This window comes from Aulonocara sp. 'chitande type north' Nkhata Bay, linkage group LG14, assembly GCF_057382095.1.
Source record: "Aulonocara sp. 'chitande type north' Nkhata Bay isolate Kocher_YH1m ecotype deep benthic linkage group LG14, A_spYH_male_GT1.1, whole genome shotgun sequence".
Classification (NCBI taxonomy): domain Eukaryota; kingdom Metazoa; phylum Chordata; class Actinopteri; order Cichliformes; family Cichlidae; genus Aulonocara; species Aulonocara sp. 'chitande type north' Nkhata Bay.
The window spans coordinates 19,132,698-19,158,823 of record NC_141357.1 but is presented as its reverse complement, the minus strand read 5'-3'; the positions used below and the strand labels follow the sequence as shown (position 1 = coordinate 19,158,823).

Genomic DNA, 26,126 nt, shown 5'->3' with positions numbered 1-26,126 from the left:
AATGAAGAGTTAAAACTATTTATTTTCCAGGGTTGGCTGTTGCCTGAAAAATCATCACAAGATGCTTTTTAGTCATTTTCATAAATTCACTTTTCTCCACCCTGCGTGCCGTCACCCCTCTTTTGCACGTTACGTGGTGTATGCTGTACAGTGCAGCGAGGAATGCCCAGACCTCTACATTGGAGAGACCAAACAGCCACTTCACAAGCGCATGGCACAACACAGAAGAGCCACCTCCACAGGACAAGACTCAGCAGTCCATCTGCATCTTAAGGATAAAGGACACTCTTTCGAGGATGCCAATGTTCACATTTTGGACAGAGAGGACAGATGGTTTGAAAGAGGAGTGAAAGAAGCCATCTATGTCCACTGTGAGCGACCATCTTTGAACAGAGGCGGTGGTTTACGACACCAACTGTCTGCCATCTATTATCCAGTTTTGAGTTCCCTTCCCAGACGCCTTAACGCCCACTCACATCCTGGGCCATCTGACCTCAGGAAATCACATGATAAGGTGGAGCCAGGTTTCACAATGAGCACACCTGAAACTCTGGCTGATTGTGACCTAAACCCGCTTTCACACCTTGGCTCATGTGATTAGGTAGAGGATCATCAGGGGGTCCTTTGTCCCTCTTTGGAGAGAAACTCCCACTGGGTTTAAATCTGGGACTCCCCACCATTTGACCTTAGAACTGAAGAAGCTTCTCGGATGAGAGGTGAAACGGCTTCAAGCAACTTAAAGAAGTCCAGACGCTTTTCTTTCCAAGCTCCTTAGACTACGATGACCTGGATGACCGAGAACCTTCACAGACGTAATCTGTTTTACTTCTACTGACTTTCATTCCTCTTCTGTCCAGTGCATACCTCCACCTCTCCAGACTCTCTTCCCCCTGCTCCCCACTCTCACCACAGATCACATCATACTCCACGTAGACTCCTGCCCGACCTCATCTGTCAGCCCGTCCATCCACCATTGCGAACACGTACTGTGCATCCATCAATCCTTTTTTAATTCTGTAGGAAAAGCAAGGAGCTGTGCCAAGAACACTCAAGGTTGGACTGCTTCATCCGTTATTTCAATGATGACATTTCTATTGTCTAATGGCATCCGTGTTACATGCGCCTATTGAAGGAGATTACCACAGTATTTCAATAGTTGCCCTTTCTATCTGTTCTGCTTCCATGATAGCACAGCCAGTGATCTGTTGCCCTGTCTGTACTTAGCTTTAGATGGCTGGCAGCCAGCTCGAGGCAGTCTCTCAGCTGGTAGGCTTATCTCCTTTGGAACATCATTTATTCTATTGTAGTGTTGGCTTTATTAAATGCCCACATTATGACTGATGGATGGCAGACTGATGCAGACAGATAAGGAAAGAAAAAGAAGGCGTTCGTGTGTGTGTGAGTGTGTGGTTGTCTATGCACAAGAGAAAGTGTGTGGGTGTGAGTTAGAGAGAAGAGAAAAAATAAAATGATATGCAGTGGATTGGGGTCACGCTGCTCCAGAAAGTCAAATGAATTAGCGCGCACCTTCATGAAATTGTGTTAGGGTGTGTGAGCATATACATGCACTATGTCTGTCTGACTCAGTGTCTTTCTGATTGGTCCATTGGGGCCATTAATGAACATGATCTGCTAATAGAGGTCAAGGTCGTGACTGTTGTTAGCGCCAGACTGATCGTCATTCTGTCCTCTGATCAGATACAGCAAGCATGTGCCACCGCCGCGAGCTCCATTATCACCCTTTAGAGCCATGTTCGTCCATGTAAACCCGAGCTGAACATATCTGGCACATTGCCACGGACCTGGCTTATTGACCACGGCTGTTGTTTGATTACAATCAGATGCTGCTCGAGTGCCATTTCCTGTTAGTTAATTGAGGAGCAGACTGTTGTCTGCCAAGATTTCACAATTATGAAACCATGTTAATGACAGTATGGAGACTTCCATCTTTAATTCATTTAATGTAAAAGTATTGCATTCACTGTGTACTAATTACAGCCATTTTTATATTCCCCCCCTTTTCCGGTTGCTCAAAAGTAAATGGACAAACTAACATAATTTTAAACAAAATGACTGTCATTAATACTTTACATGGTGTTCATATTACACACACATTCACAGTAGAGTCTACAACACATTTTGAACTACAGATCAACTGAGAATGTATGAATAGCCTATTTGAAATGAATGAATAGTTGATTCGTCTTTAATTACTGTTTCAGAGAGCATGTTTTTTGCTTTTTGTTTTTGGAGAAAACATCTGCTTTCATCCAAGGTAACGTCACTTTTTACTTAAGATCTGACAACACACAACCACAGTGATTTTAATCTATTTTATTGAAAGTGAAAATGGCAGTGTTGGAATCAAAAATGATCAATACTGACTCTGTATTAATAAACATTTAAAGTTTAATGAAGACTATCCGGTGCATTCAGCATTGGTAGTATATCCTTCATGGGGGATGTGCTTCCCACACTCACTGAAATGGAAGCCCAGGTCCCTTTATAATCTTATGAGCTACTTTTGCTAGCTATTTTAGGGAACAGCCCTCACTTGGCGCCTTTTCATTTAACGCTTTTCCCGAGCACTTTATACAACATAACTCCTTCACACAAGCACTGCTTTCAGTGCGTCTATCTAACATCCCATGAAGGCTTGAGCAGTCAGGAAGCGAACCAGCAACCTACTGACTAGTTAACTGCTCTTCAGTTATGTCAGTTTGTCATTGTCCAATTACTTTTGTCCAATGTCTGCGTGAGTGTGTGTGTGTGTGTGTGTGTGTGTGTGGGGGGGGGTTATGTATGAAAATGGCTCTAATTCCTAATACGAAAGACATAATAATAAACAATAAATAAAAGTAATAATAAATACAAAATAAAAAATGTAATACAAAAATAAACTAAAGTACACAGACTATGACATTGCCCAACTCCGTCTGTCTATCGATTGGCTCTGGTTTGTTTTCCAGCGCAGAGTAGCGCGTTGACGCGTACTTCACAGCGCGTGCTTCGCAGATTAGAAGCACCACTGGCGCGTGCTGCTACTGCTGGCTCACCTTTCGCGCTCACTCTCGCGCGCGCTTTTACCTTTCTAGCTCACCTCTACCCCGGCCACTTCTTAAAGCAACAAAAAAGGGCCAAGGAGCTGCCGTGAAGGAGCGGAAATAAAAAGATGGAGGAATGCCCGGACTGCGGTTAGCAGCTGGAGGACCGACAAGAGAACCGCTGTCGCAGAGGACTAAGAGCAGGAGGAGGAGGAGGAGAGAGAGGGAAGCAGACGCATCTCACATCTGCGGTGACTTTGGGGATTTCTGGGCAGCGTGAGGAGAAAAAAAAGGAAGATACGTTACATTTTTTTTCTGATGCTGTTAAATTCTCCCGCGTGCAAGAGGAATAATTACCATGTGTTTGGATTATCGGTGGACCAGCGCGTTATGCTCTGCAGTTTCGGCAATTAGGGGGACATGTCCTTCAAAATAGTTGCGTCTTTTATTAAAAATAAACACTGTTGCCGGGCGTGATGAATTCTTCCGCTCCTCATTTTTAATCGGAAGCATCCGCTGGAGTGTTTGGCCACCCGGGGGAGCGGCGAGGAGGACGTTTTTTAGGGGGGTAACGGAGGACGGTTTTAAAGAGGTGATACCCTCCCCCTTCATAAATGCTTGCGTGCCGTTAGTGCTCTCGCTCTCAGTCGACCTCACCCCCTCCTCTCTCTCTCTTTCCCCGCGTCTCACACGCAGGCAGACGCGTCTCATATGCATACACAGACACGGGCAGGACTGGACATTATCTCACCCGCACACCGACACAGCATGCGCGCATAATCACACACATACACACAAGCCTTTCCTCTCAACCAGCCAGCCCTCCCTCCCCCCACTATCTGATGACTCCCCGGTGTACAGGTGGACGTGGTACGGAGCCGACTGTAGCATCATCCTCATCCTTAACACCGCCACTGTTATCATCATCACCATCCTCCTCCTCCTCCTCTTCTTCTCAGCAGCACAACCACCACCATGTCCTCGTCGTCGCGCAAGATCTCCTCGGAGTCGTTCAGCAGCTCGGTGGGCTCGGACTGTGGGCTCGAAAGCCCCGGGGGAGACGGAGGGGACGGCGGGTTGGAGCCGGCGGAGGAGATCCGAGGGTGCCCCTTCTCTTCCTTCCCCTCCTCCCACAGAGCGGTGCTCTGGAACGGCCGCAGCCCCGCCGAGAGGACCGTGTTCCCGGCGGGTGAGGAGCAAGCACCCGGCGGACCACACAAGAGGGTCACCAGGAGGAGAAGGGTGAACCTCGACTCGCTGGGGGAGAGCCTGAGGCGGCTGACCTCACCCACGGTAGGATTTCAAACAAGTGTGAAAAAGCTTCACTGTGACCTCATCAATTGTCTTTAACATGTTTCTAAAGAAAGTTGCGGTGATTCTGGTGCATTTTGCCTCCTGCTGTCAGAATATTGGTCACATCAGGGACTTAAAGTGTGTGTGAATTTGTGTAAACGATAAAGTATTCTTCTAAATCATTAAAAAACGCCTTGTTTGTCATACAATTAGGTCAATTACTGACCAAATCAGGTCTCCTGAAGATGAAACCTGTAATTTAAAACCAGCAGGGTCAAATATCCTGATGCATTTATTTCACTGCTCAGAGATGTCTCCAAAGTTCAGAAGGAACAAAAACAACCCAACAACATTCAAGCCTCTCCACATTAGTGTATTACTCCCAAAAACCCAGACAATGCCCTTTCTTACATCATGATAGGATGTGTGCTGTGCTGTCTACGAAAACAGCCTCTTTTCATCCTTCACCTCTGATAGCCTGAATCATCTGGCTGATTATATAATAAATATGTTGTTGTGAGTTAGAGAGAGACAGAGAGAGCGATGCCCATGGCTCGTCTGTGTGTATGCGAGGATGCTGGGAGTGTGGCGAATGAGCCTGCTGCTGTGTCTGCGTGTCTCAGTTGTGTGACAGGCTGTAATACAATAAAACCGCTATTAGAACTGAGTGCGATTGTGATGGATGGCGTGTTATTAGGGAATCTGCTATTGCACTGTCCCTCGCGATGGTACATCGGTTTGGGATTTGATTGCATCTGTTGTTCTGTAGTTACTCAACAATAGAAAATAAGTAAACAGATGGACAGACAGATGTGGGCAAAACAAAAGTACCAGTTGGGGACAGGACATCAGCTTTTAAATAAATTATACCACAATCTCCAATACTTATGATATTAAGGTATTTGCATATTATCAGTGTCACCATAATGTTGCTTTTTGGTGCCTTAAAACTGGGTTTAAGCACTCGCCTATTCCAAACTTCTTTCTGGACAGAGAAGATATTTCCTAGAGATATTTGTAAGCACCAGAAAAATGTGCATGCTACAAATAAACTGGGGAATAAAACAACAAATCGAGTAATAGGATGACTGTTGTGAATGTCTCTTTGTACCTGATTTGCTCAAGTATAAAAGAAGCTTATTTAGCCACAGTGCTTCAGTAAAAACATCTGTTAGTTTAGGTGCATAAAAATAATTAAAAAATACTATAGTGCGTTTATTGCAAGTAGTCTGTCGTTACATCCTGATGCCTGTTTAGGATATTGAACTGTAAATGTTGTCATGAAGGAGTTCAGTAGACATTGCCCAACTCTAAAAACGACAAAATCAGCGCAAGAGTAGTCTTCTTGCTGTGTTGTGAGTGAAATATGTATCTATCCTGAGTATTTGGTCATTGGTTTGTGACTTTGCAATTTCATGCTGAAAATCTAAAAGATTATGAACCTGAGTAGTTTGTGATAGTTTGGCCATGGTTTAACATGAGTGGGAAGTAAATCAGACACAAGCTGAAGACTTTGAGCCACAAAGTGTGTTGCTGAGACTTGAGACAGGCCGGAGACATGTCCAGGGTCTACTTTGCCTCTCACCCTATGACAGCTGGGATCGGCTCCAGCACCCCCATGACTGTGACTTGAATAAACCAAAGAAGATGGATGGATAAATGGAGTGCCACATTGACTCCATAGACTGTGTGTAAAATATGGAATTAACTTCCAGGTCCTGATATGCTCTAATGCACAATTGTGTTAAACTTGTGTTGTTGTTTTTTTGCTAATAACCAGCAAACCGTGACTCGTCTGTTTTGCAAAAACAAACGTGTCCAAGACTAAAGACGACTCCTCGTGTCGTAATTTAGCACCTCAGTAAACACTTCCTTAACGAGTTTATAGCTTCACTTACTTAAGTCTTAGTGAATACTGCGTGATGTTCATTCTACATTACTTATGTTTACAGCACTTTTTAAAACACACAATTACAAAGTGCTGCAATGTTTGGATAAAACCACACATTAAAGATAAGTTTTCAGTTCCCAGCATACAGTCAAACATAAGGTCATACTTCTAGTCCCACATGCATACTTCCATGCACGTATTAGAATCAAACCAAAGCCAAATATAAAAATTAAGGAAAAGGCAATTTATAAAAATGAATTTTCAGCAGTTTTCAGCATTCAGGGCTGAGGATGGCTGATCCAAAATTTTAGGTGTTGCAACCTAAAAAGTGCGATTGCCTCTGGTTTTAAAATGGAGTGTGTAACAGTTAAGAGGTCCCGATTGAATGATCAGAGAAGCCGGGCTCAGTAGGTCTGCTATATAGCAGCAGGAGCATGGCCATGTAGGACTTTAATAGTTATTGATAACGTTTTAACACAGATTCTGAGCTTTAATGGAACCCAGTGAAGAGAAGCATAAAGAGAAGTGAAAAGCAGACCAGCTGAAGGCGGATCTTAGATGTAAGAATGTGGACTGGATAAGCTTTGAGATGTGAGTCAAAATCAAAATTTGATATTGCTTACAACTGACCAGCTTAGAGTAGCAGTCAGGGCTGAGCCCGAGATTGAACTGGAGGCTGTTGAGGTTGTTGGGCTTAACAGTAAAATACAGAATAGCAATGATGCGTGTATTCTGTATGTTTACCCCTGGGTATACAGAATACACGCATCATGGTGTGGCTGTCTATCGATTATTGTGTCTCCCAATGATGATCATGGGAGTTGTGATGGTGATGAGGTCAACTCAAATCATCAAAATGTAAGTCCACAAATGTCAGTGGCGTTGTCCATTGTTTATATACAGCCTATGCTTGATTCCCTTTGGTACCGGCACTAGGTTCAGTGTTTTTATTTTAAAAAAATACCTTAAACTTCACAGTCCTTGTTCCTTTTATCCCTGAGTAGATTTTAGGGATCAAAGACATGGATGTAATGGGGATTTTTTTTTCTTGACAGTCAAAATGGCCTGAAATGGTGAAAATGAAGGCAGCGGCACTGTATAGTCTTGTCTTGTTTGTGGTCTGTTGGGGGACTAATGAAGAATAAAGCTTTGTCAGATGTTACCGCTGGGATGCTTCGTCATCGCAGCGGTAACATCTTGTTCCACTTGGACAGAGATAAGTATAATAGCTGAATAGATGACCATTAGGTATACAATACATAACAGTCTTTGCTTCTAATCTGCTCTCATATGGTTACAAGATCTGTGTGTACTCCACGGAGCAAGAGCACTCCTGTGTTTTCATCAGGCTACGGTTGGTTGCGGGAATAGGTTTCTCCAAATTGCAAACACTCAGCTCTCGTGCTCCCATTCCTGCGAGAAATAGATGTTGTGGTGAAATCGATGCAGAAGAGCAGCGATTGTCTGCTTTTCTTTTCTTTTTTTTTCAATGGCCAGGCATAACCTCGCAAAATAACAATATTCAATAGCATAGCTGAAAAAAACTGAAGTTGGTGTATATTGGAGAGGACCAGTGAGAGCCAGCTTCAACTCTCAGCTGCAGCTCTTACTGGCCCTGATCTTTAATAGATCTATGAAAAAATAGGGAAGAGGGAACACTTAAAGACTGATTAGTATAACACTCAATGATGGTAATATCGTACATGTGGATGACTCTGTGGAACTGTGTGTGTCTACATGCATGTATGTGTTTTTTTTTTTTGCAATAATATGCAACAGTTTGGCATCCTTACGGGTCATTATGATGTGCTTTGATCACAGAAAAAGGGAAAATGTCCAAGGTCTGATGGGCATTTGTGTGTTAGGGCAGCTCTGCCAAAAAGCCATGGCGTAAACGTCTCCTTATCATGTTTCTTTACTATGGAAATGTAGGGAGGGATAGAAACAGGGATGGGGAGGGATTAAAATGGAGCCGTAAGTAGCGACATACATATGCAAATTAACTCACTGACTGATCAAACAACACGTTGTTTATTATCTTTTTTGTTCTCCCTCTCACACAAACTCTGCTCAAGCACACAATGGGTGCGTGCAGAAGCAGTGTCGACTACTGATTGCACTGGACCGTGACCGACGGAACAGAGCGTGCTCTCTGTGGTTGTCTTCACACTGACCTAGAAGAAATAACACACACAGATACATCCGTGCTCACCCACAATTACATGTGGTCAAACGCTCTGCCTGTTTCTTGTGCGCTTAGTTTTGTGTACACACATGAAGGGTGGCCATTAGCTTTGTGACCTGTAATGCTGATCAGCCCTGAGTGTTGGTCACAGATATGAAAAAAGTGAAACTCTAGAGTACGTCCTAGAGTGTAAATCCTTAAAGAGTAGATCAGTGTTGCTGGAAGCTACACTGCTTACAAATATCGATTACCTGTTACATAATTAATTAATTATAGGATTACCTTCCTGCTGCTGTCTGTCATCTTCTCCCCTGTGGATTTCTTCACAATGAGTTTGTCACCTTCTGGTGACTTTACCCACATTTATATTGTATGAGGAGTCATGAAGTACTGACTCTGCTAATTCAAATTGGTGGAGGAATCTTCATGTTTTAATAAATAAACTTACTGGCCACTTTATTAGACACACTGCTTTAAGCTGTTAAGCCTCCAGCAGTTTTCTGATCTCCGCAATCTCCTCCCTTTTGCTCCCATCTTTGGGTGTGTGGGTGCTTAAGAGGTTAACTGCTCATTTGTGCAGATATCTAAGCCAATCGTGTGGCGGTAAATCAGCGCATTTAGGCATGTAGACACGGTCAAGACGACCTGCTGAAGTTCAATCTGAGCATTAGAATAGGGATGAAAGATGAAGGGTCAGAATTTGGTGCAAACAAGATAAAAGTATGAATCCATCTTGTCTTGCATCTGGTGGTGGTGTAATTTTCGGTTTCTTGCCACAGTACCAGCTGAGCATCATGTCACAATGCACTTAATCTCATACTGGTTTCTTGAACACCACAGTGACTTCAGTGTAGGGCTGAACGATATATCGCATTTGCGATAATATCGCGACATGATCAAGTGCAATTTTCTAACCGCAAAGGCTGCGATTATACTCTGGACATGTCCAAATTCATGGGCTGCATCCTCCTGAGGCCGCATTTGTAGACCGATTACGTCACAGCGACGCGCCGAAGGCTGTCCAAATTACTACCATATCCCAGAATTCGGCCCAGCCAAACTCCAGTTTCCAGCAATGGCGGCCGCTACTAAGTTTTAAAATTACTCATACTAATCTTTCTGGGTCACAAAATAAACTTTTAACATATTTTCAGGCGAGAAAGTAGTTGTGTAAACATCAAATATCTGCTCGGTTTATCAAGATATCCCATATTTGCAAAAGTGCTTCGACGTTTTCAGAGGCGTCTGTTACCCACCAGCTCGACAGCTAGCCGGGAGCTCGAGGATTACTGATGCGGCCAAGAACGGCACAACTCCCGGCACATCATTTTCAGATCACCGCGGAGTTTCGCTGCTCGGGTTAAACGTGATATATAAGTCACTTAGACAACCTAAAAATGTTATTGTTGGGCTTTTTTCAGTGTTTTGTTTGTTCGTGAGTAAATCGGTTTGGCTGAGATTAAAGTTATTAGATTAGATAAAATAAAACTTTATTAATCCCCTGGGTGGGTTCCTCCTTGGTTTTCACACAGCTGACTAAACGTCAAACAGAAAACTTATTAAACAGAAGTATGAGACAGTCGAGAATTTACACCAGTGTCTGGTTATATTTTAGATAGCAAGAAGCAGACGGCCGAGTTTATTAAACTCCACCGAGACAGCGGTGACGCTAATCAGAACTAGCCTTCTGATTAGCTAATCAGAACTAGACCGTCCAATTTCACGCCTTTAAATTTTAAAGGCGTGTTTGTGTGTGTGTTTATACAATTGCTATTATGTTTGCACTTTATGTGTAATGTTACTGACTGCAGAGATCAGTAAGATGTGTGTATTTTTTATTTATTTAATATTATTTTTTAATTTAATGACTGTCTAGTAGTTCACAGATGTCGAAAAACTGAGTGTGGTAAAGCCACTGATTTTGTTTCTGTATATTTCTGCAATCTGCACATTGTACTGACTTTCATTTTAATGTTTACACCAGGGTTCCTTGTCAGCACTTTATGCTCAGATGTTTGTAAGCTAAAAATAAACTATTGTGTATGTTCAAATATACTGTTGTGATTGAAGAAGTTAAATAAAAATGTCAGTCATCAATTCATGCATCACCTCATGTCATCATAACAGAGGTCTGTCTTCCAGGAAAGAACAGTTTAAAATTAATGTAATATAGTATTGGCCATACTATATGATGTATTGCTTGTCTTTGTTTAATAATACAGAAGACAAAGACCTTAAAAAATAATCGCATATCGCATCGCAATCGCAATATTGGGGCAAAAAATCGCAATTAGATTATTTTCCATAATCGTTCAGCCCTACTTCAGTGTACTTAAATGAGCTCCACAGCCATCAGATCTCAATCCAACAGAGCACTTTTGGGGTGTGGTGGAACCTCATGGATATGCAACCTGCAATACCTGTATGATGCTGTCATGTCAATATTAGCACAATTTCCTATTCCACACAGTCTATCACAATCCAAACAATCAATAATCACATCAGATGCAGCTGTTATTTCATTAAAACTGTTGTTTTTTGTACCGTTAAATTACATTTTTTAGAAGATGAACATTTCCTCCTTAGCTCTAGCAGCTAAGGCAGACAGGTTTAGCAGACGTGTTAACTGACAGCACCACCTACAAGCAGAGCATGGTTCCTCAACCCAAATGACCATGCATAGCACAGGAGTGGGAGCTGTTCTAAAGGGGATATCACACAGACACACACACAAAGGTACCAAGTATACAAAAAAGCACAAGTCATGAACTCTGTTTGTTCAGATACATTTTTTTTTACTGAAACTGGATCTGAGTAGCTGCAATTGTGACATATAACAGTATTTTAACAGCTAATGGGCCTGTGAGTAATCAAGGCTGAAGGTTGTTACTGACTTATTAAAGGCCTTACACTGGATGCTTTCCTTTGGATTGACTTTTATTCCTGCATAGCTGTCCCCAAGTGACCAGAGTTTACCTCACCTCTGCAAGCTGAGATTTTGTTTCCCTTAAATATACAAGAAAAATCTCCACGAGCCGTCTTAGAGAAGAGTGTTGTGGTTAAATGCATGCTGGAGGAGGCCTGCAGACGAGTTGACACACACACACACACAACTCCCAAATGTCAACCATGCATTGTGCAGACCTCCGTGTTGGGAAAATTGGCTGCTTTATTCAACTCATGTCCAGAGGCTGGTTTGAAATGTGAAAGTGTAGAAGAAAACAGGACATTTCAAAACAAACAGATGCGCAACCGTATCCGAACAAACCTCTGTGCAAAGCGTAGGTCGACCTTTGTAGTGACAATTTTCAAACCTGTTTTGTTTTTGCTTTCCATCCGTTTGTCAGACACGGTTTTCTAAAGTGATTTACAATGAGTGTGTTCAACCTTTGTAGAGGAAGCAGCTAGATGTCATCAAATATTCACTCCACTGTCGTGTCTGAGACACTGGCTGCATTACGCTTATCGCGCTTTATAGTCACATTAACTGCTGAACTGTTCTCAGAGAGAACCTTAAAATCCAGATAAAATGCAACGATTGGTATTCATTTTATATAGTATGCAATTTAACATGTTCATTATCACCCATTCAGTATCGTTCTGTTGCTCCCAGCTGAGAGTTTAAATAACCCACAGCAACAAGTTGGGCATCTTGATTTGGTAACTCGACGCTTACCAAATCCTACCATCTCAGCACCTTTGTGTAACTGAATGAGATTAATGTGTGTACAGTAAACAGGCCAGGGATGCAACAATGTAGACTAATGATCATGAGTGTGTACAGTAGGTTTGCACATTTAGGGCTGATACCAGTGTGTGCCTGTGTGTTTGGCCAGGTTTACAGTAAGTATTATTATAATGTAATGTGGCCAGTGAATAGCTTCATGAAAGATGCATTTAAAGGAGTCAGGCTGTCATGAGAAAACACTCGTTCTGTTCTGTACGTACATTTAATTCAGTTCAACTTTATTTATATAGCGCCAAATAAAAAGAGCTGTTGGTCCAAGGCGCTTTATGTTGTGAGGTAAATCCCAACCATTTGAGCAAGAAATTGGTGACAGTGGGAAGGAAAAATTCCCTTTTAACAGGAAGACCCTCCAACAGAATCTGGCTGAGGGAGGGGCAGCCGTCTGCTGTGACCAGTTGGCGATGACGAGAGGAAGACATGACAAAAAACACACATACATACACAACTATGCTGTATATAGAAGCTTTGTATGAATACACAGTGAAAGTATGTTGTTTTTCTTCACTATTGGTTTTTGAAAAGTACAGCCCATTGGGTGTGTTTATATCTGGGAGTTGTGCTCATGCTGTTTGGCTGATCTGTGGCCAACTGGTGCTAAAAAGTGACAAAACGTGTTTGTGTCATCAGGTGTTTTTTAAGCAGCTAACATGCAGGTTAGCTACAATATGACGTCTAACTGCGTTCACCTTTTAAAACGTCTGATGACGCACACACAGCCTGGTTCCCTGACTACTTCTCATCATTTCTCATGTTTTTTGTGCTGCATGTTCACAACTCACTAGCCTTTATGTTTGTCATTCCCTCTCTGTCTGCAAGACACACACACACACACACACACACACACACACACACACACACACACACACTGTCCGGAGTGGGTGGAGGCCTCAGAATGACCTCTCCAGCTGGCACACTGTGTTCTAGTATTGTCACTACAGCCTTGTATTTCAGCTGTACCACAGATAATCACATTGGACCCGCCCTCTCAAGCTTAGGCTGTCAGTAACGCAAAACACGGCAGCTGTACACACATGCACACGGACAGTTAATCTCATTGTGTTATGGTCATTTTGACATTTTTATTTAACAATATTGTTTTGGGTTTTTTTTTCTGAAATTTGGATGATAACAATATAAAAGGGAGTAGAAAAAATCCGTTTGGATGGAGGCTAGTTATTCACACCTGTGCTGTACTGTGACATGGCAAAAGGTCTTGAGTGGAAACAAAGCCTGTTACATATTAATCTATCTTGGCTACAGTTACACATCAAGGCTGACTTGATCACAAGTAATCTGATTGGATTTTTTATATCAGACTGGATCATGTTTTGAAAATGCATTGTACAAAAGAAGAAGAAGTAGAAGAAGAAGAAGAAAAAGGACTGAAATTATTGTTGAGCTGTCCAGGATGTACCCTTGCCCTGGTGTCAGCTGGAATAGATACCGACCCTGCCTAACCCTGGCTGGATAAGCTGATAAGAGGATGGATGGATAGAATCAGTGAAATGTGATTTCATTAGGTCTTTGTTAGGTCGGCCAGATTGTTAACACATTCTAGCAAGCAAGCTCATGACACTCCTATTTGTTTTAAAATTCCTGTGCTAATGTACAGGTCAGGCTCCAGATCATATATCTCAGTTTCTTACAAAATACGCTGCTGCTCGCTGTCTTCATTCACGGAATCTGTTATTTGTTCTTCCTCGTACACGACTAAAGACCAGGGGGACAGCGCCTTTCAGTCTGTGGCACCAAGGCTGTGAAACAGTTTACCATCACAACCCTGTTTAGCTGATTCTGTGGACTATTTTAAAAAGCAGTTAATTTTTTTTAACAGGCTCTCTACTAAGAATTTTATTGAAATATTATTATAATTTATTTATTTTTAAACTACCTGGTTATTTTATCATCTTGCCGTCTTATTGTGCCTTTTAATAAGCAAAATTAGTGCGATCCTATCAGAGCAATGGATTTCAAAAACAAAATGCAATTGGATTTTACAATTAGTCAAACTTTTGCATCAATGTCCGTGTGTCCCTGAAAAACCACACGGCCACAGACCAAAGACATGCTGGTGATTCTAAATAAAGTATAAACTGAGGCACATGTCATCCTCTGACAGCTGGCACAGCTGGAGAATTGGCTAAGGAAATGAAAAATGTTAAAATGTGTCCATATCTACACACATGTTTTCAAGCTGAGGTGTAATACCAACTGAAAGATCAGCAATGAATCAGGAACAAATTTTTATTGGTTAAAATTTGGAGTTTGGTAAATTAGAGTGTGAAGTTAAAGGGCCATGCCATTTATCATAAAAAAATAATTCAAATGAGGAGAAAAAAAAAAAAAGCTTTTCTAATATTTTTCACTTCTGCTTGCAGACGCAGACTGTTCAGGAAGCTCTACAGCGGACTCTACAGTTCTACAGACAACAGGAGATCAGGTAAGGCTGGCTTGCAGTCAGTCTCTCTTTCTTTCTTTTATTGGCCTCCGGTGCGTGGAAACTTCTTCTGTCACTTGCTGTCTTTCTGCTGTCTTGTCTCCGTATCCCCGCCGCTCATTCTCTCTCTTTTTTCCTTGTTTTTCTCACTTGGCTCACTGTCACACATGTTCATACGCACACCTGTTCAGAACCTGTGAACCTTCCTCGTGTCTCTGCTATCTCCCGTTCTCCCCGCTGTCTTCTCTTCCTCTGTTTCTGCCACACTAATACAAGCGAGACAGACAAACACACGCACACATACATATATAGACACACACTCCTTCACCTCTTGTCTCGGGCTCTCTCGCCATCCTGCCCTGTCAAAACTGTAAGACACAGTAGAGAGGCTTCAGTCGGGCGTAACACAAGTAAGCATTGTTCACGAAGCATACACTGCATACTGATACAGACCCTGGACTGTGACTTGGACTTCTACTGTTATTTTCTTTAACTTTCCTGACCACTCTCCTTTTCACACTTTGGCCTCAGTTGTTGTCGCTCGGTATTTTCTTGCTTCAATTAATGTACTTCATTAAGTAATTACCAGAATTCCCACAAGTAATACTCATCTTGCCTCTAATTTTGGAGCATCACAGTGCATGTAATTGTGGCATAAAGATTAGGGAATAAGCTTGCGAGCAAAAGGCCTCTGAACTGTCTGACAAGGAGACAAATAAAAACATTCCTTATTTGCATTGTTGAGGTGACCTTGAGCATTTTTCCATGCCTCTCTGTTGTCCATCTGCTTCTGCTGGCTCTGCTAAGTGATCAGCAAATATGAACATGTGCAGGGTATGCATCAGGTCACAGAAAATGCTAAAAAACATATGTACTCAATTACCATTGAAAGTCCCGAGCCAATCAGCTAGTGTCTCTGCCAAGTGTAAAGTTTGTTGGAGAAGGATTATGCTGTGGGGTTGCTTTTCAGGAGTTGGGCTCGGCCCCTTAGTTCCAGTGAAAAGAATTCTTATTGCTTCAGAATACCAAAATATTTCAGACAATTTAATGTTCCCAACTTTGTAGGAACAGTTCAGGGATGACCCCTTCCTTTTCCAACATGACTGCACACCAGTACACAAAACAAGGTCCATTAAGACATGGATGAGTGAGTATGGTGTGGAAGAACTTGATGGAGTGGAGACTGCGAGCCAGACTTTCTCGTCCAATATCAGTGTGTGACCTCACAAATGTGCTTCTGGAAGAATGGTCAAAAATTCCTATAAACACACTCCTAAACCTTCCAAAATAGTGCAAATGTAATTTCTCATCACAGAGACCATTCATGATGAACCACCATAACTTATGTGTTTGGTTTGTTTCCTTTACAGGTGTCAGGAAGTTGGAGGGGAGAGACGAGAGGAGAAATGTCCATTTCTAGAGAATTCTGGTTCAGAGGAGGATGTTCTACAAATCCTCCAATACATGGCCACCATACTGGGTAAGTATATGAGATAAAGGTAGATGGGAGTGTGTTTGCCACAGATCCTGCCTTTGTGTTTTTTTCCCTCCCCATTTGCATGTCCTTCAATATTAACATAGTTATTTGTGCATGTACATACACAGAACCATCCCCCAGAGGCTTGACTTGGAAAATACATTGTAGACACTTCTAAGCCTTTTAAAGGAGATGCGGTATCATGGGTAGTGTGCATGCAGTCGCAAATATACAACTATTTACAAGGATAAGCAAACACACACCACCACACACTGTATGACTCACTATGGGGGCTTCTACTGTCTCCAATGCCCAGCATCAAACACACACACACGCACACGCACGCACACTGTCCTGGTGAGTCACTCAGTACAGCTTCTTCTTCCCTCTGTTACATCTAAGATCTCTTCCTGCCTCCATCTACAGTCTCGTACGTCCTTTGAGTCTTTTTAAAAAATTTTTTAATGTTCTGATTTTCTGCATTTTCTCGGTAAGCCGGTGTTACAGTATGGCGTTTATGTCTGTTTTGGGAAGGTGTTTGCCTATGCAAATGTGCTAGCATGCAGTCTTCCAAAACCCCCCCCCCCCAGTGACACTTCGCTCAACGTGGATGACGCTGTGCAGAGGTCGAATGCTTATTGGCTAAAAAAAAAAGAGCCTTAATAGCAGTAAAAAGTAATCCTTCTCGCATCCTACCCTTAGAATTACCAGTTGACCTAACCTCACTAACTGCATGTCTTTGGACTGTGGGAATCTAGAGTACCCAGAGAGAACCCACACAAACAAGGGGAGAACCTGCAAACTCAACACAGGTGGTGGAATCGAACTCAGGACCTTCTTGGTGTTAGACAACAGTGCTAACCACCATATCCTTTAATTTCTGTAATGAGTAAGAACGCATTCATGCATTATTTTTATGCCACTTTCTGATAAAAGCATCCAGCTCATTAATACTCTTTGGTTTTTGTGCTGCCAACGATTTTCAGTGAGAATAAAAGCTGAAGTCAGAGACATCAACTCAAGGATATTTGAGGAATGATTTCTAAACTTTGGGCTGATTCAACTCTTCAGTTTACACTTGGAGGGAAATGGATTCTGTAATCAAATCAATCCAAGTTTTATGTAGTTCTTGGTCAAAAATGTACTCTGCTGTGGTCTCCAGCTGTGACATCCATATAGTCTATACTCAAACTTTTGTCCTCACCATGCCTCTCCTTTCCCAGCAAAACTGGCAGTAATTTTATAATGCTCCTAATAGAAAAACTGGAGCTAAGCTAAGGCATCATCCATCATTAGCTTTCTTTCCCCATAGATCACTAATGGCGTTTCACTAAGGTGCTCCATTTTTTTAAAGGAAACATTTACAAAACCCCATTTAGGCCTCTTTTAGCCTTTATTGTCATTGTACAGAGTACAACGAAATGGGAGTGGCACTCCAATTTCGTTGTACTCTGTACAATGACAATAAAGGCTATTCTATTCTATTCTATTCTATTCTATTCTATTTTTATCTGGGTTTTCATTCTTTTGGTCATCATCCTGAGCGCATGACTGTTGGAAGAAGAGTACAAATCAGCTGATAAATAACTGATACCTGTATCATGGTTCATCTTAATAATAATAATAATACATTTTATTTATAGAGCTTTTCAAGGACAGCCAAGGACATGTACAAAAAAGCGAACAAAAAACAAGTAAAGGAGAACTAATTAGTGTTTAGATTACGCAGTTGTGTCACATAAAGCGAAACACTGAGGCCTACAGAGGATTTGGCTTTTGCTTGGACAACTGCATATACTCTCAGGCACAAGAGTACCAAAATTTCTTCTGTGACGTCAGAAGACTATATTAATCTCTAATCTGGATTCACTGACTGTGCTGTTTGCAGTTTTGTTTTTCTGTGAGCCTGTTTAGTCGGACCTTTTGATGTCTTTAATTATACTTCACAAATTCTGTGGATTTTCTTCCGTATTTATTTATTTATTTTTTTACAGTTTTATCCTGTTTTGAGGTTTTATTTACGTCAAATGTCGCTTTGACTTTTTTCTAATCTTTTAATCCCATTTTTTTTCTGTCACTCAACAAGCACCCGACATGTTTATTTTATTTTATCTGTATTAATTATATTAGCACAGCTTTGATGTTTGATTACTCAAAACACTGATTTTCTCTGCTCGATATCCCTGAAATGATTTTTTCTGCTGGATTTGAATCTCTGTCTAAACATACCATGGAGTAAAGATAATGTTGGGTTTTATATAAATTGCCGCTGTAACAGAAAATCATACTCGTGTAGGCATCAAAACATTAAAGTGCATATTTCTTCTTCAAAAACAGGAGAGTATCTTCTCCAATATGTTGATAGTTTAGCTGTTTAGTTCACTGTCTATGATATCAAAACTATGTTTACATCCTCAGAAGAGTGCAATACAGCATGGCTGACACTGGTGTTTCTCATCCCCCTGTCCCAGGAGTACCATTCTGTGAGCTGCGAGAGCATTTTGGAGAGGAGTTCTTTGGTCTCTGCTTTGAAGAAAATGAACGTGTACTTCGGGCTGTGGGTGGCAACCTCCAGGATTTCTTCAATGGCTTTGACGCCATTTTGGAACACATTCGCACCTCTACGGGGCGCCGTGCCTCATCTGAGAGCCCCTCCTTCCAGTGTAAGGACCCCCGTGAGGAGGACAAAGGCAGAAGAAAATTGGACAAAGTTGGAGATCAGGCAGAAAGAAATGGAGGAGGAAAAATATTGGTTCTTCATTGCTTCAACCCTGCCCCTGTTGTCGGGTTGGTCATGCCGGGGTTGATCAGAGCTGTTGCCAGGCGTATCTTTCATTCACAAGTGGAGGTGGAAGAGGTGCCCCCTCTAACTCCCTTGTTGCCCAATAAAGATGCAGAAAACACAGACTGTGACTCGACGACCCCGACCCCGACCGCGTCTCCCACTGCCTCACCCTCCTCATCCCCATCCCCTCCCTCTCCTTTCCCGACCACTGCTCCGACAGTTTGCCTCTCCTTCCAAATCCAGGAGACCAGCCCTCTTTGCATCTCTTCCCTCCCCAACGCCGCCTCGGCGACCGGTAAACGACCCCCCCTCTCGATCTCCACCAACCCCAGCGATCTGCGCATTGGCCTGGCCACATTTTGCCGTGCCTTTCCGTTTCACCTTGTCCTGGGGCCTCACATGGAGCTACTGCAGCTTGGGGAAGGACTGAGGAAACAGACTCGTATAGAGACTTACCGGAGCCTCTCGTTCAGGGACTGTTTTGAGATTGTCTCACCTAAGATGGATCCCTCATTTCAAGGCATCCTACTGAGGCTTGCATCCCCATTTACTATCCGTACCAGGCCTGACACCACACAAGCGGACATCAAGGAGAAGGTAAAGCTATCCTACATGGAAGATTAACTCCAGATTCCAAGTTCTTAAGTAATGAGGTCACTATTGTCATGTATTAATCAACACATCCTAAAAATCTAACCATGCCATGATTTTATTCCAGATGTATGTGCTGTCTTTGTTGCCACAGACACAGAGATTGTTAACAAGCATGATGCACTTGTGCTGTTGGAACAGCTTACATTCTGTATCACTGTTAAAACAAGCATGGCACTGCCTTTAGATCAGTGAACTGTGGCTTAGTTTTGGGCAGACTGATCCATGTTTAGCCTGATTAGAAGAGCATGCACTCTTTGTCATGTCCCAGCGTAGGGCTTTATGCACCATGGAAAAAATGGAATCTTTGTTCTGCCTTGGTATCACATGAAAGCTTCCAGTGTTTCCTCTAAATTAGTGCAAGAAGGCCACAGTTTTATTGTCTTTATAGTTACAAATTTCCCCAGATACCGATTTGTTTAATGTGTCCTAAGTCAAGGCTGAATTTAGTATAGCTAAATTTGAACTTCTCTGTCTTGTCTTTCATCTCCCCCCCCAAAAAAGTAGTCATGTGTTAGCAGCACTTTGTTTGTATTGAACTCTGTTCCACGTCATCACATCAACGCCCACAGGCTTGTAATGATTTTGCTCAGGAGAGGTGTGGTTTGAATTGGTTCCAGTTTGCGAGAAAGAATTAATCAGTGGGATTTGTGTGCTATATCCAGCTCTCTATTGATTGGATGGTCTCCACAGGTCGCCAGCGATAGCACCGAACACCCTGACGCTAAACAGAATCGACAGAGAAGAGATTAATCAGAGCAGCCACGGTGCTGCGCAGTGTATGTGTGATTGTGTGATTGAGTGAGTGAGATAGGTATGTCTTGAGCTTAAGCTGCAGAGAGGTGCATTAATTTTATAGATTCATATCTACCATATCCGCAGGTCATGAGATATTTACATCTTTGATCCACCTTGAAGCTGAAAGCTAGTTTCTGATCATTTTAGCTACAAATTTCTTCCCATCCACTTCGAACCAAAGGCTTGAGCATGAAGAAAAAACTGTGATTTAGGTAAATAAGTGATATTTGTTTGATTTTAAATCACTTGGAGGGTTGTTTTCATATTTATGCGTTTGTCCTGTTCCTCTGCTGTCCTTTTTAGCGGTTGCTTGTGTAACAGGTGGCTTATTCTGTGTTCAGATGAGAGATGAGATGATTTTAATGAGACAGTGCCAGGACTTATGCAGGCAGACTGTTTTGGCAATTCTAAGCACAGATGCTATTTTTACTCTTGTAGGCAAAGCAACACCATGAGCAAAAGGGTGGGTGAATATAGATGGTGTGGAAGATATGGAAAGAAATCTTTACCTATTGGCTTTGTAGCGGGCGCAATAGCTGGGGCAATGAAATGACTACATGTATCATATATAGTGGCAAGTTAAATGAATGGCAATGTGAAGCTATAGTGAGTGGCACACAATGTGTTTAAAATCTCACCATGTTATGCTCCTTGTCTAAGCACTGTTTGCTCTAGTCATTGCCCTGGCACGGCAGCTAGCAGTTAAAATTCATTTTTAAACTAAACTGACGTAAATATTTCAATAAAATACCTGTATAAATAATTGAAAATCATCGAATTTGTTTTACTTTTATGCAAGACGATAAGTGGGTACATCAAGGAAGTCATACTGATTTTACATCATCGGCCACTTTGATCTTAAGTGGGCTGGACCAGTGAAACTAAATGATAGGCGTGCAAGTTCTGGTAGCTGGTAGCTCATTGCAGAGACTTTTCTGCAATTATAAAAGCTAAAGTTTTCATGAATTCACTGAAAATGTCCTTTTTTAAAAAAGTCACGGAGTGACAATTTTAAGAACTATTGCCCTTAATTACCACATTTCAATACTGTAATAATTTCTTAAAATAAAGCACTTATTTGGGCATGGTTGTTGTCTGAAAAATGCAAGCTGCAATGTAGATGCTAAGATGCATATATAGAAGGTTCAGTTTAAGTGTTGTCAGTCTTGCTTTGGCCATTTTTAGTTCTTGATCCATTCATTTGCACAGCTACACAGGTTCATGTCCTGGACACATGTATGCAGAGGCACACAATAACAATGAACCGCAAAGTCCACATTCCACATGCCCTCAGCAGTCGGATCCCACCTCTTCACAGTCAGATCTCAAGCACCACTACAGCGTCTCCTCTCAAGCTTTCATCTTCTCTCTGTCAGTGTCTCTTAAAAATTCACTGTAATTCTCTCTCACCTCTCTCTCCTTCTCTGCTGCTTACTGAGGTCTGTCTCTTCCTTCACAAAGCTTTTCTGCTTCTTATCTCCAAGCCTTTTCATTTTCTTCCATTTCTTCGGGGAGTAAATTAATTTTAAAAATGTTTTTATCGATTAAAAAATGCAGCTATGATTGCTTCAAAAATGCCAGATGCATCTGGTTGGCAAAGCACAAACATAAGTTACTGATTGGTGCTACGGGCAAAAGATTGCGTGTGAAATCAGGTTTAAAATCATCCACAGTCCTCTGGTCGAAAAAGGTATTTTAGCACATCTATGTTTACTTCAGAGTCAGTGAGGCTTCCTTCTGTGTGCGTCACCAGTGACCAAACCTGGCACTGCTGAAATTTAAGTTATATATCATCTCCAAACTCCAAATACTATTTGCTAGAGACTTTAAAATATGTGTTTCCAGAGCAGGCAAATATAGTTTTTCCCAAATTTTTGCCCGGTGAATCTTGTGTCACCTGGGCAGACAGGCAGAAAAAAAACGAGAGGATGGGCTGACATTTTCACCAGAAAGGGCAGACAGTGAAGGCGACAGGCCAAGGTAAAGAGGCCTCACTCCAGTGCCGTGCAATGTGTGTGCTTGTTTGGATGGCCTTCACTGAATTTTCAGTTTGACTTCTTTCCTCTCTTCGCCCAGGGATATGTGCTGTGCAAGAGACCTACTGAAAAGGTCAGCTTGGTCTTTGTGCGCAGCGAACACTGTGGTCAACACACTGAGTGCAAACAGAGTGCACTCTTATATACTCACCTCTAACCGATGCATCATCGCCTTCGTCATGTTTCTCTCACACTGGAGTTTACGTCTGCCTCTTAGTAGGGGTGGGCGACATAAACAATATGCGATTGAAACGATATAAATTTGGCCAACGTCAGAGATTTCGACTATACCGCTCTATCGTGATAGTGCATGTTGATGATGTCATCAAGCTGCGCCTGTTTTGGTCGAAAGCATCGCACACACCACAAGAGCAGCGACTACCATTAATAACTAACCTTGTATTGTGCATGAATAATCTCAGTTGTTCTCCTGACTGAAGTTTGGCCCGTGTATAGCATCCTGCTATGCGATTGCATTTGTCCCTAACCACCAGAATCCCTCACGTTAACTTTTAATGAGTGGAAGAAAAGTTGATGTTCATCCTCCAGCTTCACTGTGCTAATGTTATGCTAACATAGCTGTGTCGCTAGCAATCACGTAGCACAACATTATATACCAGGTAGTCCAACTTCAGTAACCCTGCAAACACCACTGCTGTTTAGTTTTCTGTCTTCATTATTTTGGAAGTGGTAGCAGAGCTGTACGTTTTAATTAGTTTCAAAAATCTCTCAGTCAGAACATGGCGTGAAATGTTTAGGTGGAAACTAGCGAGCTAACTTCCTGTTAACTTGTAACTCCGTTAAATTTAATAAATTCTGTTTTCATGGATGCATGGATGTAAAACTTAATTGTTACACCCGATAAAGCAGCAACGCTGATCATTTTATTAAAGATGAAAGAATTTAGACCGTTTTAAACTCTCAGTTTGACTTTGGGATGGAGTTTTGGACCCAGAATACTCTGCGAAGCTCCTCACTACGGCAGCCGTAATGCTCTGACAATCCGTCAAGCAGTGCAGCTTACCAAAGTTGTACTAAAACATTTTTTAACAGATTTCTGCACGCCAAAATTAATTCGAGGTCAATAAGCACAACCAGAATTTATACATAAAGCACACTCTCGATTTTTGAGAAAATTAAAAGATTTTAAGTGTGCCTTATAGTGTGGAAAATACGTTATACAGAAGAAAATAATATATCACGATATATATCCTTACTGCACGTGCTTCAAATTATGCCGCAATATGGATTTTAGGCCATATCGTCCAGCCCTACCTCTTAGATTATTTGGATTCCTTGTTTCTAATTTGGAATAAGTACATATGCATTTAGTATGGTGCATTTTTGTTTTCTTCATACAGAAGATAGAGCTCTCTTGAAACATCTGTGTGAGAGGTCAGACAGTGAAACATAGTGACAATGCTCCCAGTCTTAATAATGTGGTGAGACTCTGTCATGTACAAGAAACCAGTTTAAGTGACACAATGCTTTATCCTGTTATGTGACAGCTGTGTGCAGGCAGGAGAAGGACCCAAAGTGCAGACTCTGGAGACAGAAAGTAACTCAAAACACAGCTTTAATGCTGAACTCAAAAGGGAAACTAGGACTAGACAGACAGACAGACAGACCGACCGACAGACCGACCGACCGACCGACCGACAGACCGACCACCTACATAAGGGTAGATCACAACACAGACACAGAGAAACACAGGGCTTAAATACACAAAGGGAGCAATCAGGGAATGGGTAACAGGAGGGAAACACAGCTGGGGAAAATCAGGCCTAACGAGACAAAGGAAGCAAAACCAGACACATTTACACGAGACACGGACTTTCAAAGTGAAACAGGAAACATAACACAGACTGAGCTTACAGACAGACTCACAGGCAGGCACTACAACAGAGGGAACAGAGACGTGGGACCAGGGCAGACACAGACACTGACTGGACACGGGGATATAGCAACTAAGGATTACACCGAGACATAAACCATAAGACAGAACTCTAAGAGACCAAAGACTAGAAATGATAAATAATATAATAAACTCAAACCCTGGGTCAACAACCCAGGCATCCTAACATATCCTGCTGGAAGCAACCGTCAGAGGATGGGTACACTGTGTTGATGAAGTGACGGACATGCTCAGCATTGATACTCAGGTAGGGTGTGGCATGATAGTCAATTGGTACTGAGGAACACAAAGTGTGCCAAGAAAATATCCCCTGATGCTATCATCCAAATGTTGCAGCAGAGTCATCAAAACAAGGCAATATTTTTCCAGCCTTCTGTTGTCTGCTTTTTGGTGAGTTGTGTGAACTGTAGTCTCATTTTATTGTTCTTAGCTGACAGAAGTGGTTCCCTGTGTGGTCTTCTGCTGCTGTAGTTCATCTGCTTCAAGTTGCGAGTTCACAGAACTGTTCTGCACACCTTGGTTGAAACGTGTGGTTGTATGAGTCGCTGCTTCTTTCCTATCTGCCCAAAGCAGTCTAGCCATTTGCCTCTTACCTCTGACATCAACCAGAGAAATGAAGCTCACATTTCTCCTTTTCTGGCCACTCTCTGTAAACTATAGTCATGGCTATATGAAAAAAAAAAATCCCAATAAATCAGTGGTGTATGAATGATAGAACAGCTTCACTTTAACAGGCTGATGAAGGGATTCCTGTTAAATATCTCATGTCTGAGAAAGGTTGGCAGGTTTGGTGGTATTTTTGGGGGCAAGGTCTGAATGCACTGGATTTTGATATTTTGTTGCTCTTAAAAGTAACAGGGTGAATAGCTCAGAATCTGTGAGTCATGGCATCTGCCTCCACAGCAGTGATGCTTTGTTACTAATATCAGAAAAGGTCCTAGACTCTTTGGGTCAAAGAGTCAAAATTCTGGTTAGGATGAGTCAGTCGAAGTCTAAGTGAGCGCTATGTGTGAAGTGGTCTATATTAGCTTAAGCTTATATTGTTCAGCTGATTTTTGGCAGTTATTAATAACACGGTGTGTTTTTGGGCAGTCACAAAGAAATCTTGCTAAATGATAAAGTGAACAAACATTTGTCAAGGAATGGACAAATCTGCTGTGTAATACTTGCGTAGCAAATGCTTCTGTACTGCATATGTATGGACTCTTCAGTGAGGTTTGTGTGTGTGCGCATTATTTGTGCACCTGTTTGTCGGAGTACAAAGAAAATCTTGACATTAGCGCCGCCTTTGATCTCTGAGAGATAAATCACCGTCGTTACCGTTTGTTCGGTGGAGAGTGCTTTGAAAATCAGTGTCCTTCCTGTCTATGTTTACAATTGCTACTTTAATAAAATGCAGCGACAAGGAGGAAAGAAATGAACTGACAGACTGGGAGAAAACATCAGAAGAGGGGGAAACGGTAAAAATATTTTTAGCCTGTGATTGTTGAGACAAAGAAACCTAAAATAGAAAGAGAAGGATTGATACAGATTTAGTGCTTCAGTGTTTTTGTAACATTTGGCACAGAGATTGACAATTGAGTCCCTGTGTGATAAAGCCTTAAAATGAATACATCTACATATCCAAGTAATGGAGAGGCACATTCATCAGATTCTTGGGACGGATCTGTTTTCCACCCTACTACCGTATCAATCTTTTGTGGACGAGCACATACTATACTCCCAAATACTATATTTTGGGGCCCAGAGATTTGGTAGTAATCATAATGCAAAGCAGAGGTTTTAGAACTGCTTCACTAACCAAATCACCTATAACCTATAATCACATATAAGTTTAAAAAAAACAACAACTTGAAAATAAATGTT

The 26,126-nt window shown here is 41.9% G+C and overlaps 1 protein-coding gene across 3 annotated transcripts in view; it reads left to right on the top strand.

Annotated features, from left to right (window-relative positions):
* The first annotated feature begins 2,918 nt into the window (after positions 1 to 2,918).
* Positions 2,919 to 26,126, top strand: part of gucy1a2 (guanylate cyclase 1, soluble, alpha 2) — a 54,974-nt gene continuing 31,766 nt past the window's right edge. Inside the window, exons 1-5 of one of the 3 annotated variants that reach the window (XM_086261387.1) lie at positions 2,919 to 3,914; positions 4,007 to 4,337; positions 14,540 to 14,601; positions 15,969 to 16,078; positions 18,547 to 19,457. In XM_086261387.1, coding sequence (XP_086117513.1) covers positions 4,020 to 4,337; positions 14,540 to 14,601; positions 15,969 to 16,078; positions 18,547 to 19,457 — 1,401 coding nt within the window. In that variant the 5' untranslated portion in view covers positions 2,919 to 3,914; positions 4,007 to 4,019. Of the gene's footprint in view, positions 3,915 to 4,003; positions 4,338 to 14,539; positions 14,602 to 14,867; positions 15,009 to 15,968; positions 16,079 to 18,546; positions 19,458 to 26,126 lie in introns of those variants that run through there. The other 2 variants (XM_086261386.1, XM_086261388.1) reach the window with 2 other exon arrangements.